Raw genomic sequence first — 14,872 nt, forward strand, 5'->3', positions numbered from 1 at the left:
GCAGATGCAGCCCTGGAGAGGAGCAGAGGACTGAGCCTGTCTCCTGAATCCCAGCCCTGGGCTGGAATGGCAGCTGGAATGGGCCCTAGTGCTTTTCCAATAATTAATGTAAACATTGCCACACGAATCGCTGAGCCACAGGATGGTTTAACAGGACTTAATGGCACATGGACTTAATATAGTCAAATAAAATTCATTTACAGGCTGATTTTTATAGACAGTAATAACAAAAAAACCCATCCTGACATACATGAGGAAGTATCAGCAACATGGTTTTACAAGAACTTGCTTTTATTAGAATTGAAACTGCAAATATCTTTATTGGACAAGAACTCCTCCTCAGATGTTCTTGTGCTCCTGAGGGCCTCCACCCCCATGGGAAAGGCTCCCCAGGGCACTGAGAACAGGATCCATCGATGTCAAAAGATGGGAGACATCTCAGATGTCCAGAGCTCTTGTCTGAGTGGTCAGTGAGGTGTCAGATTTAGGAGCTGGGGGTCCTGCAGAGAAAAGTCAGGTGCTTAGCTCATCCACCAAACTAATTAACTATACTTTGACACCTCAGACTGCTGGAGACATCAGGGTAAAGAGGAGGAGATGTGAGGGTAAAGACAACTGGAGACCCTTGTGAGCTGGACCTGTGTTTCTGGCCATAAGACAACCCAGATAAAATGTAGGATGTGTCTGCCACCTCTCAGCACCCACCACAGCTACTCAAGTGTGGCTGCTGATGGCCCAGAATACCAGGGACACCTTCCACTATCCCACGTTGCTCCAAGCCCCATCCAACCTGGTCTTGGACACTTCCAGGGATGGAGCAGCCACAGCTTCTCTGGGCACCCTGTGCCAGGCCTCACCACCCTCACAGGGAAGAATTTCTTCCTAACATCCAGTCCAAATCTACTCAGATTGAAGCCATTGCCCCTTGTCCTGTCACTCTTGTAAACAGTCTTTCTTTTTCTCTGGAATATTTGAACACTACAAGGCTCCGCCTTTTTTTCCCCACTGACAAACCCCAGCAATTAGCAGGTAATTTTTGGAGGTTGTAGGGGGCTGGAAAAGGGGCTCTGATGCCAAAAGGATGAAAAGCCCAGTAATTCTCTTTGCTCTTGGTGCAGCAGCATTTCCCTGGAGGAATTCCTCTTACCATTTGCAGCATCTTAGCTTCCCACCACGGCAGGTCCCGATTTCAACCAGAGGAGCAGAGCATGGCACGAAGGAGCAGGAGCCCCGGCTCTGCCGGCATGCGAGGGTGTCAGCGGCTTCCTGGCTGTAAGCTGCAAGAAAACAGGGAAAATTAATGTTTGTTTGTCATGGCAGAGGACTGGAGAGTTGAGTCATCAGATCTACCTGGTACTCTGCATAGTTTTTTGTCATCAAATTGGATTCTATCCCTAATTTGAAAGGCATCACAGCTTTATTCTAAATCAGGTCTACCACATCTCAACCACTTTGTCACAGTGCTTCTCGAGTCCTTTCTTCTAATCACATATTATTCAAGAATTACATGTTTTTGATGTCACTCAGCTGATTTTAAAGCCATCCTTAGATCTTGATCCCTTTTGTCTCCTAAATTGAAAAGACCATAAAGTCATGGGCCTTTATGTATACTTTGTGAAGAGGTGGAAGATAACTGGCAGCCCTTTCCTGGAGACTCTACTGGAATTGTACCAGCCCTGCAGCCGTGTCAGGGATCACAGGGTTTTTGACATAAAGAATGCATTTTCTGATGCATGAAGTAGGAAAAACCCAAGAAAGCAATCCCAAAACATGTAGTACAGGCTTTGTCTCAATGTTTCTACATTTCTTCTTTGAGCAGACAGACATTTGATGGCCTAGGAAAGTAGGTACAAATCTGAGACTACTGCAAATCAAACTGAGACAACTTCAGCTACTCCAAAGATCCTCAAATAGCCTGGAGTGATACATGTGCTCCAAACCCACTTAATGCACGTGGATAATACGGAGTTCAGGCAAAAACTGACAGTCAGGATTACATTTTTCCCAAAAATAGATGAGGTCTCCTAATCTAGAATACACAGTCAGGACGTGTGGGTGAGAATGTGAGAAGAGAAAGCTCTCATGTTGCAGGGTTACATCTTTAGTGTTATTCCAAGAATTGCCTCAATAAAATCCTCAAGGAATTGTTCAGGTTGGAAAAGCCCTCCAAGACCATCGAGTACAACCATCCCCCAGCACTGCCAAGGCCACGACTGACCCATGTCCCCAAGTGCCACATCCATGCTATTTTTAAATCCCTCCGGGGATGGGGACTCTACCACTGCCCTGGGCAGCTGTGCCATGGCTGGACAACCCTTTTGGTGAAGAAATTATTCCTAATATCCAATCTAAACCTCTCCAGGTACAACTTGAGGCCATCTCCTCTCATCCTGTCCCTGTTCCCTGGGAGCAGAGCCCGACCCCCCCGGCTGCCCCCTCCTGTCAGGGAGTTGTGCAGAGCCACAAGGTCCCCCCTGAGCCTCCTTTGCTCCAGGCTGAGCCCCTTTCCCAGCTCCCTCAGTCACTCCTGCTGCTCCAGGCCCTTCCCAGCTCCATTCCCTTCCCTGGACATTCTCCAGCCCCTCAAGGTCTCTCCTGTCAGGAGGGTCCCAGAGCTGTTCCCAGCACTGGAGGTGCCCCAGCAGGGCCAGCACAGGGGACGGGCACTGCCCTTGTCCTGCTTGGTGACCCCAGAGCTGGCACAGCCCAGGTGCCACTGGCCCCTTGTCCACCTGGGCACACCTGGCTCATGTCCAGCTGCTGTCACCAGCACCCCCAGGGCTTTTTCCATCTTTCCAGGTGCTCTTCCCCAGCCTGTGGAGCTGCAGGGGTTGGTGTGACTGGCACTTGGCCTTGTTGAACCTCACACAAGAGGCCTCAGCCCATGGATCCAGCCATTCCAGATCCCTCTGCAGAGCCTTCCTGCCCTCCAGCAGATAAACACTGCTGCCCAACTTGGTGTCACCTGCAAATTTGCTGAGGTTACCCTCAATCCCCTCATCTGGATCATTCAGGAAGATATCAAACAGGACCAGCACCAGTACCAAGCCCTGGGGAACACCACTGGTGACCAGTCCCAGCTGGATGTAACCCCATTCCACACCCCTCTCTGGGCCTGGCCATTCTGACAGTTTTTAACCCAAAGAACAGTGCACCCATCCAAGCCAGGAGCAGCCAGTTTCTCCAGGAGAACACTGTGAGAAACGGTGTCAGGGCTTTACCAAAATCCATCTAGATACCTAATCCACTAAATGGGACACCTTGTCATAGAGGAGATCAAGCTGGTCAAGCAGGATCAGCTTTTCATGAACCAGTGCTGGCTGTGCCTAATCCCCTGGCTGTTCTGTACATGCCACGTGAAGGCACTCGAGCTGCTCCAAAACCTTCCCTGGCACCAAGGTCAATACAGAAGCATCCTTATTTTCCCATCTTGTCATCATATGCTAGAAAGAAACCATCAGTACAACTTTGAAGGACTTTGACTCAATAGTTTGAGAATTAGGACCATGACCGGGGAAGGGGAATTCTAATATGAAATTTCAGGAGCACAGAGGTAATCTGACCCTCAGCACTGGGATCTAATGAATTTTTCTGCATCTGCACCCTTTCAGCCTCCATCTCATCTCTCTTTAGTCTTACCTGGAGCAGCCTGGAAGAGGAAGCAGAGAACAGCAACGAGGAAGAAAAGGATTTTCATGACTGGCAGCTGGCAGCAAGGTAGCTTTCGCAGGGATGGAGACAACACCAGTGTGAACAGAAGCTGTCCGAGACCGAGCACAGGCGGTGCCTCTGCTTATAAAGGCTCTGGGACAGAACAAAGTGGGTGGAGGAATGGCTGCTTGGAGAACAGAGAGTTCATTGCCCTGTTCCCATGGAGATTGGTGATGTAGGGAGATGTTGTAACCTCCCACGTTAGAAGATGCCTGACCTGAGCCATGACCATGCCTTGCCGGCTGACCTGAGCAGCCAAACCACCCCATGCCAGCTGGTGGGCTGCGCCCGGGGAGGACACAGGATTGGAGCAGGAGGGAGGTGGGTTCCTGGGATCTGCAGGGCTGGAAACCATGCAGAACTGATGGTGCCCCGTGGCTCTTGGCCATGGTCTTGTGACAGGCTTTCCTCCCCCACAGCCACCAGGCAGGGTGAGCAAAGGAGAAAACTCCTCCTTGGAGACAAGAGCAGGGAGTGACAGGGCAAGGGGCAATGGCTTTAAGCTGTAAAAGAACAGGTTTAGATGAGGTATTTGGAAAAACGTGTTCCTTGTGAGGGAAGTGAGACAATGAAACAGGGTGCCCAGAGAAGCTGTGGCTGCCCCATCCCTGAAAGTGCTCAAGGACAGGTTGGACAGGGCTTGGAGCAACCCGGGATAGTGCAAAATATTCCTACCCAGGCAGGTGCTTGGAACTGGATGATCTTTAACGTCCTTTCCAACCCAAGCCATTCCTTGATGATGAAGACGAATGCAGGAAAGGATCAGAGCTTTAGTCCTTGCTTGGGATTTTAGGGCTGAAAAACAAGGAGGCAGAGTAGGGCTGAAAGGGTTGTGGAAATCCCCCCTCCTGGCTATAAAACCAGCAGACATGGTGATTGCTCCAGTCTCCCAGGAGTTCTTCCAGCATGGTTCAGAGCTCAGTTACTCTCTGTATCTTTTATTTGTGACTTTAGCCATGGATTTGTATCAAACATAGCAGAAGAAGTCTTTAAACAGAAAGGACTGGAAGGGACCACTGCTGTGTGTTGTGCCATGCTATCACAGGAGACTGATCCTAATTCCCTCCAGCAATGCCTGAGATCTGTCCTGGAAACAATGACATCATGGTTTGAACCTTCTTCCCAAGTCTAGTCTGCATGGAGTGTCTAAAACTATTCATTCTTGCCCCAAATTATCTTGGTTTAATGACATTTTCCTTTGCTGTCAGTCACCTTCCTGAATGTGTTTATGAAGAGACTCACATCTCTCTGATTTCAGAGATTCAGCATATCAAGTTCACTTCTGTGTGACATCTCCACATCATATGCTTTGCTAACCTATGACAATCTCTTATCACGTTCTTCATATCTCTTATCACCTTGTAACCTATGTTTATATCTGAAAATAAAATCTGATCTTTTTTCATGCATGTGAAGGTCCAGCCATATCTAAGATGGGCCAGAGGAAGTGTCACCAGAGCTCTGAAAAGGTCTCTTAACCCTTGTGCTTGTCTCCAAGAAACACCACTCCTGAGACATATGGGAACCTCAAGGGCACTTTTCTTTTCAGACAAACAGGACAAGTCAAAAATCATTAGTGAGACCAAGTCACGAGGGTGGTTATTTATTTACTGCTTCAGCGAGAGCAGCAAACTGAAGCGATGGAGAGCAGGGGCTGAGCTCTGACTGCACAGAGAGGGCAGAGAGGTCTGTGCCTGGTGAACTGCCTGCTGCAGGCTGGGTGCAGGGCATGAAAGGGCTTCAGTTTGGGTTTTTTTAAACACATTAATTCAGTATGTCGGGACTAGGACTTTAGAAAAAAGGAAAAATCTTCTTGTGGATGGATGAGGAGGTTGAGGAGGGGTAAGAAGATACAGATGGCAAAGCAAATGAATTCCCACCCATACCTCATGAAGCCCACATCCTTGAGGAACTTGGTGAGGAAATGGACCTTCAGACCTCTGCCAGGAGCTGTGAGAGCTGGGGTGGGCAGTGATGGTTTGGGGAAAGGCCCTGTATTTTCACACACATTATTGAGACAGAGGCACAGGCTCCAAAATGGGTTGTTGTTCTCATCTCTCCTCTGTTTTCCTCCTGGAGGAAAGAGTTTCAAGCAGTCAGTCATTTATATTAAATCACTCTGTGTCCATGTGTGCCTGGAATTTTATTTAAGGGAGTCGCAGGGAACATTGACCATGTCCCTGATTCCCGATTTGTGATCGAGGACATGGACACAACCCCACAACCCAAACCATTCTGAGTACCCGCCCAAGGCCTCAGACAGGAGGCCATCCACCTGCACCCTCAGCTTCACTTCTGGAAAGACAAAAAGAAGGAAAAAAAGTGCAGTCTGTGATCATAAAACACGGCCAGCTGTAAGGAAACCATCGAGGCTGAAGCTTACTTGTAAAACTAACAGGATTCATGAAAAAGGAAAAAGTGCTTTTCTACTCCTTGCATAACCTCCCTCCTGCCTGTCCCAGGCAGCATGAGGGGCAGGGATGTTTAATTTGGGGAGTGAGGCTGCTGAGCAAACCCTGCTGGGATTGGCCTGTGATGTCACACATTGTTCAATGCTCTTTGGAACCAAACAGCGTCAGGGAGAGGAAAGGAAAGGGGGAACAGCTCCAGCCTCCTCAACTCCCTCCCCCAGCTCCAGCTGGAGAGCAGCAGCAATGCTTGTCCCAGGTCCAGGCTCTCTCCATGGAAACATAAATGTACCTGGGGTGATAACAACCCCCTTGAAGACTGCCTGGCAGTGGGGAAAGGAAGTTGGACACAGTGCTTCACTTCTTCTTGAGGACCAGGAAAAGATGCTCCAAACAATCTCCAGTGAACAGAGAAATAACTGAGGCTGTGACTGACAGGAAGCTGTTGATCCTGAGGTCTCTGTTAGAGTTAATATTTGACCTGGCAGCCAACCAGTGGGTGGTGGATTTTGTATGGGACCTGTCCTTGTGTAGGAAAATCATTTTGTCACCCAGAAAGGGTAAATTCATCAGTTTGGCTCACTGATCCTTCAGGGCACTTGGGAAATCTGCTTTTACACCTTGTGAAATCACTACCTGTGGTCTGTACTCTGGACTGTGAGGAAAGGAGCCAAATACCTTCAGATATGACGGAGATTCCCTGCTCTCAATTATAACTGATGGGCAACTAATCTGCCTGGTCAGAAGGGGAGAATTATTTTAGTGACAATCTGCTCTGTTCTAGGAGTAAATAAACAGGTGGAAGCAAGAAGTGGTGATGAGGTCCCCTGTCCCAAAGTTAAGGGCATGGAACAAGTGACAGAGAGAGGCACAAGTGTTTGCAGCCACAGTGGAGGTGACAGTGGGTGGAGGGTACACGATGTTTGTTCTCCTTGACAGAGCACTCAGAAAAGACTGCTCATGCATAAAACTGATTTTCAGTGTGGAAAATCCAGTCTTAGTGACTGTCCAAGGCCAGTCATGGGACCATCTGTGTCCTTGCCATGGACCAGAGCAGGGAGGGGGATAAGCCACTGACAGCAGATTTTTGGAAAGCCTGTGCTCCAGTCACCATTTTGAAAACTTATCTGTTCTTCAGGTCATCAAGGATGAGTTTTTCTGAGCTCCTGCATCAGCTTTTGAAGGTGGCTATCAACCAAAACAACACCTTTCTCCCATAGCTTGAATGCTATCAAAGAGTTTGGTTCCAGCTGCTGCCCTGCCAGCCCTCCGAGGGCAAACACCAGTGGTGTCCCAGGAGAAAAATTCTCAATAAACACAGAATGAGGAAATTCTTGGGAAGAATTCTCAGTGGTCACTGCAGGAGGCAGACAGGGCAGGAAATGGGCATGGGAAAAGCAGATCCCTGTAGGGCCATCAACAGAGGAGAGCTGCATCAGCTGTCCTGCATGAGGCCAACCCCAGGTTCCACTCGGGGTCATGAGGAGCGCAGAGATGAAATGGACACTCAAGGGGCTCCCTAGAAATTGGGCACAAATGGAAGAATGAGCCTGGAGGGAGGGTGGCTGCTGGGCTGAAATGCCAGACCTTGATGGACAGAAGGTCCAGCATCCAGAGACAGAAATGGAGACAATCCCGTTTGGAATAACACCTCAGTGATTTATACACCAGAGATGTGTTTCATTGGGGCAGGAGGGAAATCTGAGGCTGAGTCTGTGCTGAATTTATCCATATTTAACACCAGAGGTTTTTTTCAGGATATTGAGGTTTAACCCCAGCCAGAAACTCAGCTTCAGGCAGCCCTTGCTCACTTCTCCCCTGGAGAGAGAATCAGAAGAGTGAAAGTGAGAAAACCTGGGGTTTGGGATAGACAGACTAATAGAACAACTCCTCTGCAAGCAAAGCAGATAAAGGAATTTATTCACCATTTCCCATGAGAAGACAGGTGTTCACCCATTCCCAGGAGAGCAGGACTCCATCACATGTAACGGTGACTTGGGAAGAAAAATCCCATCCCTCCAAATGTACCTTCGTTCCTTCCTCTTTGTGCTGGCTTGGCCAAATTTAGAAATATATCCTCTGAGAGAAGGCAGGCCACAAACCACCCCTCCCCCACCAGGTTTGGGAAGAAAACCTTTTTCCTCGAAGGAAAGTGAAAGAGATAAAAACTATTATTTAACAAACACATGGGAAAAGGATAATAATGCTAAATAATAAAACCTCTCACTGTGGAGAAAACCCTGGGAAAGTGTTCGAGTCCCCCCTTTGGTCTCCTCGGAGCTGGGGCTTGGCCCAGGGCCAGGCCCTCTGCACTCGGTGGAAAGTCCTCCCGATGTGCTCTGATGTTGAAGCAGTCCAGCAGAGAAGAAGGAAAAAAAAAATCTGAGTCCCAGGAAAAACAAAGTCCGACTCTCCGGAGGAAAAGGAGCTGAAAAACTGGCCGAAAGCTGGCTGGAAAGCAAGCAGGCTGCTTCCCCACCCTCGCTCTGCAGAAGCAGACAGGTTTTATCTCCGTGTCCTCGGAACATGAAAACAAACTGCTTTGAAAAAGTACACTTTTCTCTCTCCCCTCTCAGGCTCAGTTTAAAGGCATAGAAAGGCATATATACTGATTTCTGGGCATAGTGCAGTGATAGGGAATACAACATCAAGTCACCCCAACACACTCTTCCTGCAAATTTCATTGCTGAGCATGAGCCATGTGGTCTGGAATATCCCTTGGGTCACCTGGGGCCAGCTGTCCTGGCTGTGTCCCCTCCCAACTCCTTGTGCAACCCCAGCCCTCTCTCTGGTGGGGTGAGGCGCAGAAAAGGCCTCAACTGAGCCCTGCTCAGCCATAGCAAAAACATCCCTGAATTATCAGCACTGTTCCAAGCACAAATCCAAACCACCCTTCCATACTGGGAAGTAAATTAAACCCATCCCAGCCAAAACCAGCAGACAGAAGGAACTTGAGGGATGTAGAGCAGATCTGTAAGCTGGACATGAGCAGGTTATAGGCAGTGAGATGTCCTTGCTACAGTGTGTTCTTTAAATGTTGAATTTTGTGACTGCTATTGAAAGCAGGTCTGATAATTTAAAAACCAGTCTGTACATCACTCCAAATCTTGTCTCTGGGGAGGGGTACTTCAGACCCCATCGCTGTGTTCATGAATTCAGGTGTGTGTGTGTATATATTTTTAATGTGTATATATATTTATTTATTTTTATCTCTTTATATATATATATGATATATATGATATATATGATATATATATTATATATATTATATATATTATATATATTATATATATATAAAATCTGCAATACTGCAGGTGTTTATTCATTGCCATATTGTCATGCAATTATTCTCTATCAAGAGCTGCCTGTATAGTTCTTCCAACTCAGCTTTCATTCCTATCATCCTAAATGCTTTATTACCACCATCAAAACTGGGTGCTGTTTTAGCCATTCCCTTTCCCAAATCCCTTGGGAATATGTGAGACTGCACAGACTCACTTGTTTAAAAAATACTGCATCACTCTGAGCCTTGCATCAAAACCAGAGAGGAAATTACTGTGAGTAACAACAAAGATTACAGGTATTGGTTTAAGGAGATGTTTATTTTCGTGAGCGAATAAAATAATATATATATTGCTTCACATCCTCCAGGAGCTGCATGAACCTGAAGTGATTGAACCTCCAAACACCCCTGTGAGGTAGGCTGGAACAGGCGGCCAAGGAGCCAAAGTGGCTTGTGTATTAAAAGCAAAAAGGGAGTGACTTCAGCGAGGAAAAACCTGGATCTCCAGAAGCAGTGTGCTAACAGGACATGCCCTCTGGAAGCTTCTTTTAATGCTCATTTGCAGGAGGCTTTAGGTAGAGGAGGAATCCATGAAAATCAGCTCCTCATGGCAGTGGAAATGTTGCTGGTACAAAGGCTCTGATCCAGGAAAGCCTTTTCTCGTTATTCTGCCAAAACCCTGCAAGGATAAAAAAGGGTCTTGTTATTTTGCTGCAGTGTCACCTCAACTCATTCTCTAAAAGCCTCAATACCTGCTAATTACCTTTCAAAATGAACCTACAGGGTGGGTTCAGCCTGCAGGTTTAAAAACCTACATCCCCATGTGTGTGAGATGTCCAGGTCTGCAGATACCCGGTCCACAAGAACTGTGGCCACTGGCAAATGAGTTATATGACCACTTGTAATGACATTGTTATTCAGTTTACTCCAAAATAAAGATTGGGGATTTGATGTAGTTACTGAACACACAAGTCTAGTGCCATCTGAAGTTGTCTGGAGTATCTGCTTGGCCTTCAGGCATCTATCTTTTCTGGAAATCCATGTTTTCCCTTAGAGCTAACTCACCCAGATACATTGATACAATTTAAATACTCTAAGGCTCCTCAAATGTCACTAAACATCTCAATGTATCCTGCTGAATCAAGTCCTTCACATCTAAATTCAAAGATTTGTTTTCAAGCAACCTGAGCTGCGGAAAAAAAAATATATTGTACTTCAGAATACCCTTTTGGTTTTAACTTCTACTCTTGTATTGGTTGGCTCAGCTAAAAATCCAAGAGTCCACACAGAAGAGCTTTAATGCTGAACATTAACATCCATCAGGGTACATTCTTCCAAGAAAGAGTATTTCTGTAGGAAAATTACACCTGAAACCAACCCCAAGAGGTCTTGTTCCTTTCCCAGGCTCAGTTTTCTTCTGGTCAGGTCTAGCAGATGTTCTGACAGAAATTTGATGTTGGAGATTTTCCGTCTGTTCCTAGCAGTCCATTTGCTACCAGTGGAAATTGCTTCCCAGGCAGGATGAGTGGTCACAGAGACTGAGGGATCACATCACTCTTTTGTAAAATCATCTAATATCAGGTTCCTTCTGTTCCATTTACTTTCCTGAATTCCTAAGTGGATGCTTCCTTAGCATCTTAATCTCCTGGCAACAAACATGTCCTATTATTGGGATGACTTGGGTTTCCTGAAACCACTGAGGATCCCCATGTGCTGAATAAATATACAAAACCTCCTTCCCAGAGCCATCTCATGACACTTTCTTCAGCTTCTGGGAACCTTTAAACCCTGGCAATTCTATAAATAACAGAATCACAGAATAAGGAGTTCTGGAAAATTCAGACATCACAGATCTGAGCTCTCCCTTTATTTCGAATCGAGGTCTGTCCAGTCACATCAGTGGTTGAGGATTTGCACAAACATCGTTGCTGGGAAGAGTTATGTCATCACACCAGTCCTCTCCATCAAAAGTATGGAACCTCTCCTAATCTGGCACTGAACTTGGGGGGTGTGAATGTCACTGCAGCTGGCAGTGATCATCTCGTGGCCATTAATGGAAGAAAATTATTCTAGGAATTAAGTACCTGGGGAATGTGTTTTATTCTAAGCTAAGGAGAGTTAGCCAAAAGCATGTTCAAAACCTCAAGGAAAGAAAATATCTAGCTAGCAGGGAAACTCCAGACATTACTAGAAAGTGGTTTCCAAGCTCAAAAGTGAAATGCACACCCAAGTCTCCACTCACTGACTAATTCAATCATCTTCACCTTTCTAAGAGCTGTGCAGTGGTGAGAGGAAGAAGAGATGGGGAGAAGCAGAGTTTTGTGAACATTTTTCCCACTTTAAAAGTACATTTTCTAGGTAAATTTTAAAATAAAAATGGAGGATAAAATGTTTCCCCTGATGGGTGTAAATACTGTGAAGTATTTTGCTAATAACTTTTTGAAAAAACTTTCTTTCCTTTCCCATGAAAATTCAAAATAAAGTGAAAAAATACTGAATTCTTGGAAATTTGGACCCTTCTGAACCCTTTCTCCCATACATAACTTCCATTCAAATGAATTTTCTCCCTAAAACACACATCAACATTATACACACATTTCTCCTCCCTCTGGATTTGCCCACCAGGGTTTGCCCTGCAAGCCCACCTGGAGCTGTGCCGATTATTCAAAGAAATGGGATAAAACAGCAGGACAAAAAAACTCCCTCGGAGACCCCTCAAATGTTTTGTCACTCACTTGGAGCAGCAGTTCAGCAGCCCCCCGTGGCACGTCCCCGTGGCAGCGAAGGTGGGTGGGCACACCCCAGCACGGCAGAATTTTCCCTGGCTCCGGCACTCGACGGTGTCAGCAAAAAGAGGGTCAGCAGAACCTGTGGGGAGTGGGAAAGAGTTAAAATCTCAGCTTTTAGCCTGAAATGATGAGAGGTGACTGCTCAACAAATTATGTGTGGTTTTCTTTTAGCAAGAGTGGCATCCTGAGTACAGATGCTCCTGGTCCCATCCACTGCACCATCCTCACAGCATCAGATTTTGCCTTTCAGCTGATGGATGCTTTTTTCACCCCTTTGAACACACTTCTGCTTACAAACCCTTTTGCTCTTTATAGGATTTTTGCTACTCACCTGAAGTAGCCTGGAAGAGGAGGAGGAAGACAGCGAAGAGCAGGTAGAGGATCTTCATGGCTGTCAGTTGCTTGTGGACTGTGAGGTCCTGCAAAGCACCTGAAAGACCAATGGTGGCTGGAGCTGGCTTGAGGCAGGGCTGGGAGAGACACCTGTACTTATAGGGCCTGTGGGGTCGTGCAAGTGTGACAAGTGAGGGCTTTGTTAATGAGTAACTGCCATGAACTTTCTGGAAAGGGACTGGTGATCCCCCTTATCACAGGTGGCAGTGAACATGTTGCAATCCCCAAGGGTGAATTTCCACTTCATGTCTCCATTATATAATCTGACCATCAGCCAAGCCCGACTGAGCCGCACCAATTTTCGTGGCTTTTGCGGACTTTTCCCAACACAGGCACCAGGATGGGTCAGGGGGCACCTGGAAGTCAGAGACCATTGGAGTGGGGGCCCAGCTTTGAACCAGGATTTGTCACTCACTGACAGTTCACGTAACATTTTGCGTCCATCTCCCCATCCCTGTCACCAGGTGGATGATGTCAAAGGCAGAGGAAAGCATTGGGAAAGACTTGCGGTGATGCAACTGTTCTTTGTCACTTTTTTAAACAGGTCTCAGGACAGCCTCACCCAACTGCAGCGAGCTGGCACAAAGCTCTCCTCCTCCTTCAGTTCTCACTTACATCATACAATGGTTTGGGTTGGAAGGGACCTTAAAATCACCTTGTTCCAACCCCTGCCATAGGCAGGGACACCTGCCACTAAAACAGGTTGCTCCAAGCCCCATCCAGCCTGGCATTCCATCCCACATCATTCCCCACCGCTTCACCTTCAGCCCTAAGGCACAAATTCTGACCTCTTTGCACTCAGTTCCTGTTATTCATATTAAAAACCTCAGCAGTTAAGGGTTCTAACACTCACTAATGTATCTTTTTTCTTTTAAAGGAAATAAACTATTTCATATACGTGCACAAGTTTGTGACAGAATGCCAAACATTTCTGCTCTTATTGCCCCAAAAGGCTGGGAGAATGGGCTGATTCCACAAGAATCTTGTCTGACATAATGCCTCGAAGGGCAACATCTTCTGGGGCTTCACTTCAGGGCATGATCCCTGTGGCTGCAAATTTTCTGAGTGGGGATCAATGCAGGGAAGGTTCTTAACAAAATCCTGGGCTAATGAACAGGTTAAACACTGTTTCTGCAGTTCTTACCTCTGACATTCTGATTCAGTGGTTTGCTTCCTTATTACCTCGTTTATTATATTTAACTCGGAGTTAATGGCATTTTTGTTCCAAGAATTATTCAAAGGATGAAAACATTACTGAGGTTTATGTTTAATTTGCACGGTAATGGGCCAGCTCGAGCAGCGCAGAGGGAGGCAACAAGGTGAGTTTATGCAGCAAATAACAGCAAGATAAACACTGATTTCCGTCTTCCACACATAAAGTCTAATTAACCAAGAAATGCCAAGTGATTCTTTTTTGTCCCTCTTTATTTTTTTTTTTTTTTTTTGTACCCTTGTCTTGGAAATTATTTTTTCCTTTACCAGCAGCTCTCCAGTTTTACCCATTTCTAATGGAGAAGAAATTTAATTTGTCACCCCTCTCTTTTCTCTTTAGTGGGATACAGAGGCAGGTGCCTGACCTGCAACGCCAGCATGAATAAACCCAGAAAATAAAACCTTTTTGTTTTTCTCAAGACCCATTGAAATGCGAATTTCCCTCACCTATCTTTCACACAGACAGAACAGTGTGGGAATGTTGTGCCAGTGGAAGCACTTGTCTGTAAAACATCCATGTTAGGGAGGAGTCATGTTTTTCCCAAATAAAATCAGACTGTGGGACTGGGGAAGATTGTGATTGCATTTTGTTATTTGAATAGGCTCCACTCACCTCCATGGCTTTACTCTCTCCCTCCTTTGGAACAGAGTCGATCTATTATTCGAGTTAAATTATTTCGGTTTCATTGATGTAGATTGCCACAGCACTCCTATTTTGCTGAACAACCTCCTTTCTGAAGGAGAACGGCCCTCTGGGAAATAGGGAAGAAGATTTTTACAATGAGGGCGGTAAAACACCGGCACAGGTTGCCCAGAGAGGTGGTGGATGCCCCTGGAAACAATCAAGGATGGGGTTTGGAGCAATCTGGTCTAGTGGAAGGTGTCCCTGCCCATGGCAGAGGGTTAGAATGAGATGACCTGCAAGGTCCACTCCAACCCAAACCCTCCAAGGATTCCATCATTCCATGATTCTGTGAAAGTGACCAACACTTTGAGCCCTGCTAGCACAGGCAGCCCAAAAATGTCACTCAGAGCAAGAGGAAAATTCCATTACTTTGACTTCTAACAAAAACAAA

At 46.4% G+C, this 14,872-nt stretch overlaps 2 protein-coding genes across 2 annotated transcripts; both read right to left on the reverse strand.

Annotated features, from left to right (window-relative positions):
- Positions 1-1,143: 1,143 nt before the first annotated feature.
- On the reverse strand, positions 1,144-3,697 carry LOC309586182 (gallinacin-9-like; the record flags this gene model as incomplete). The annotated part of the gene is made up of 2 exons (XM_082302784.1): positions 1,144-1,277; positions 3,640-3,697. The coding sequence occupies 2 exons, from the start codon at positions 3,695-3,697 to the stop codon at positions 1,144-1,146; spliced, it is 192 nt and encodes a 63-aa protein (XP_082158910.1).
- An 8,436-nt stretch (positions 3,698-12,133) lies between these two features.
- On the reverse strand, positions 12,134-12,580 carry LOC309583865 (gallinacin-10-like; the record flags this gene model as incomplete). Its single annotated transcript, XM_082299692.1, has 2 exons — positions 12,134-12,270; positions 12,523-12,580. 2 exons carry the CDS (start codon positions 12,578-12,580, stop codon positions 12,134-12,136), a joined length of 195 nt encoding a protein of 64 aa, XP_082155818.1.
- Positions 12,581-14,872: the final 2,292 nt, after the last annotated feature.

The sequence above is a fragment of the Coloeus monedula genome, assembly GCF_965178545.1.
Source record: "Coloeus monedula genome assembly, chromosome: 2".
Classification (NCBI taxonomy): Eukaryota; Metazoa; Chordata; class Aves; order Passeriformes; family Corvidae; genus Coloeus; species Coloeus monedula.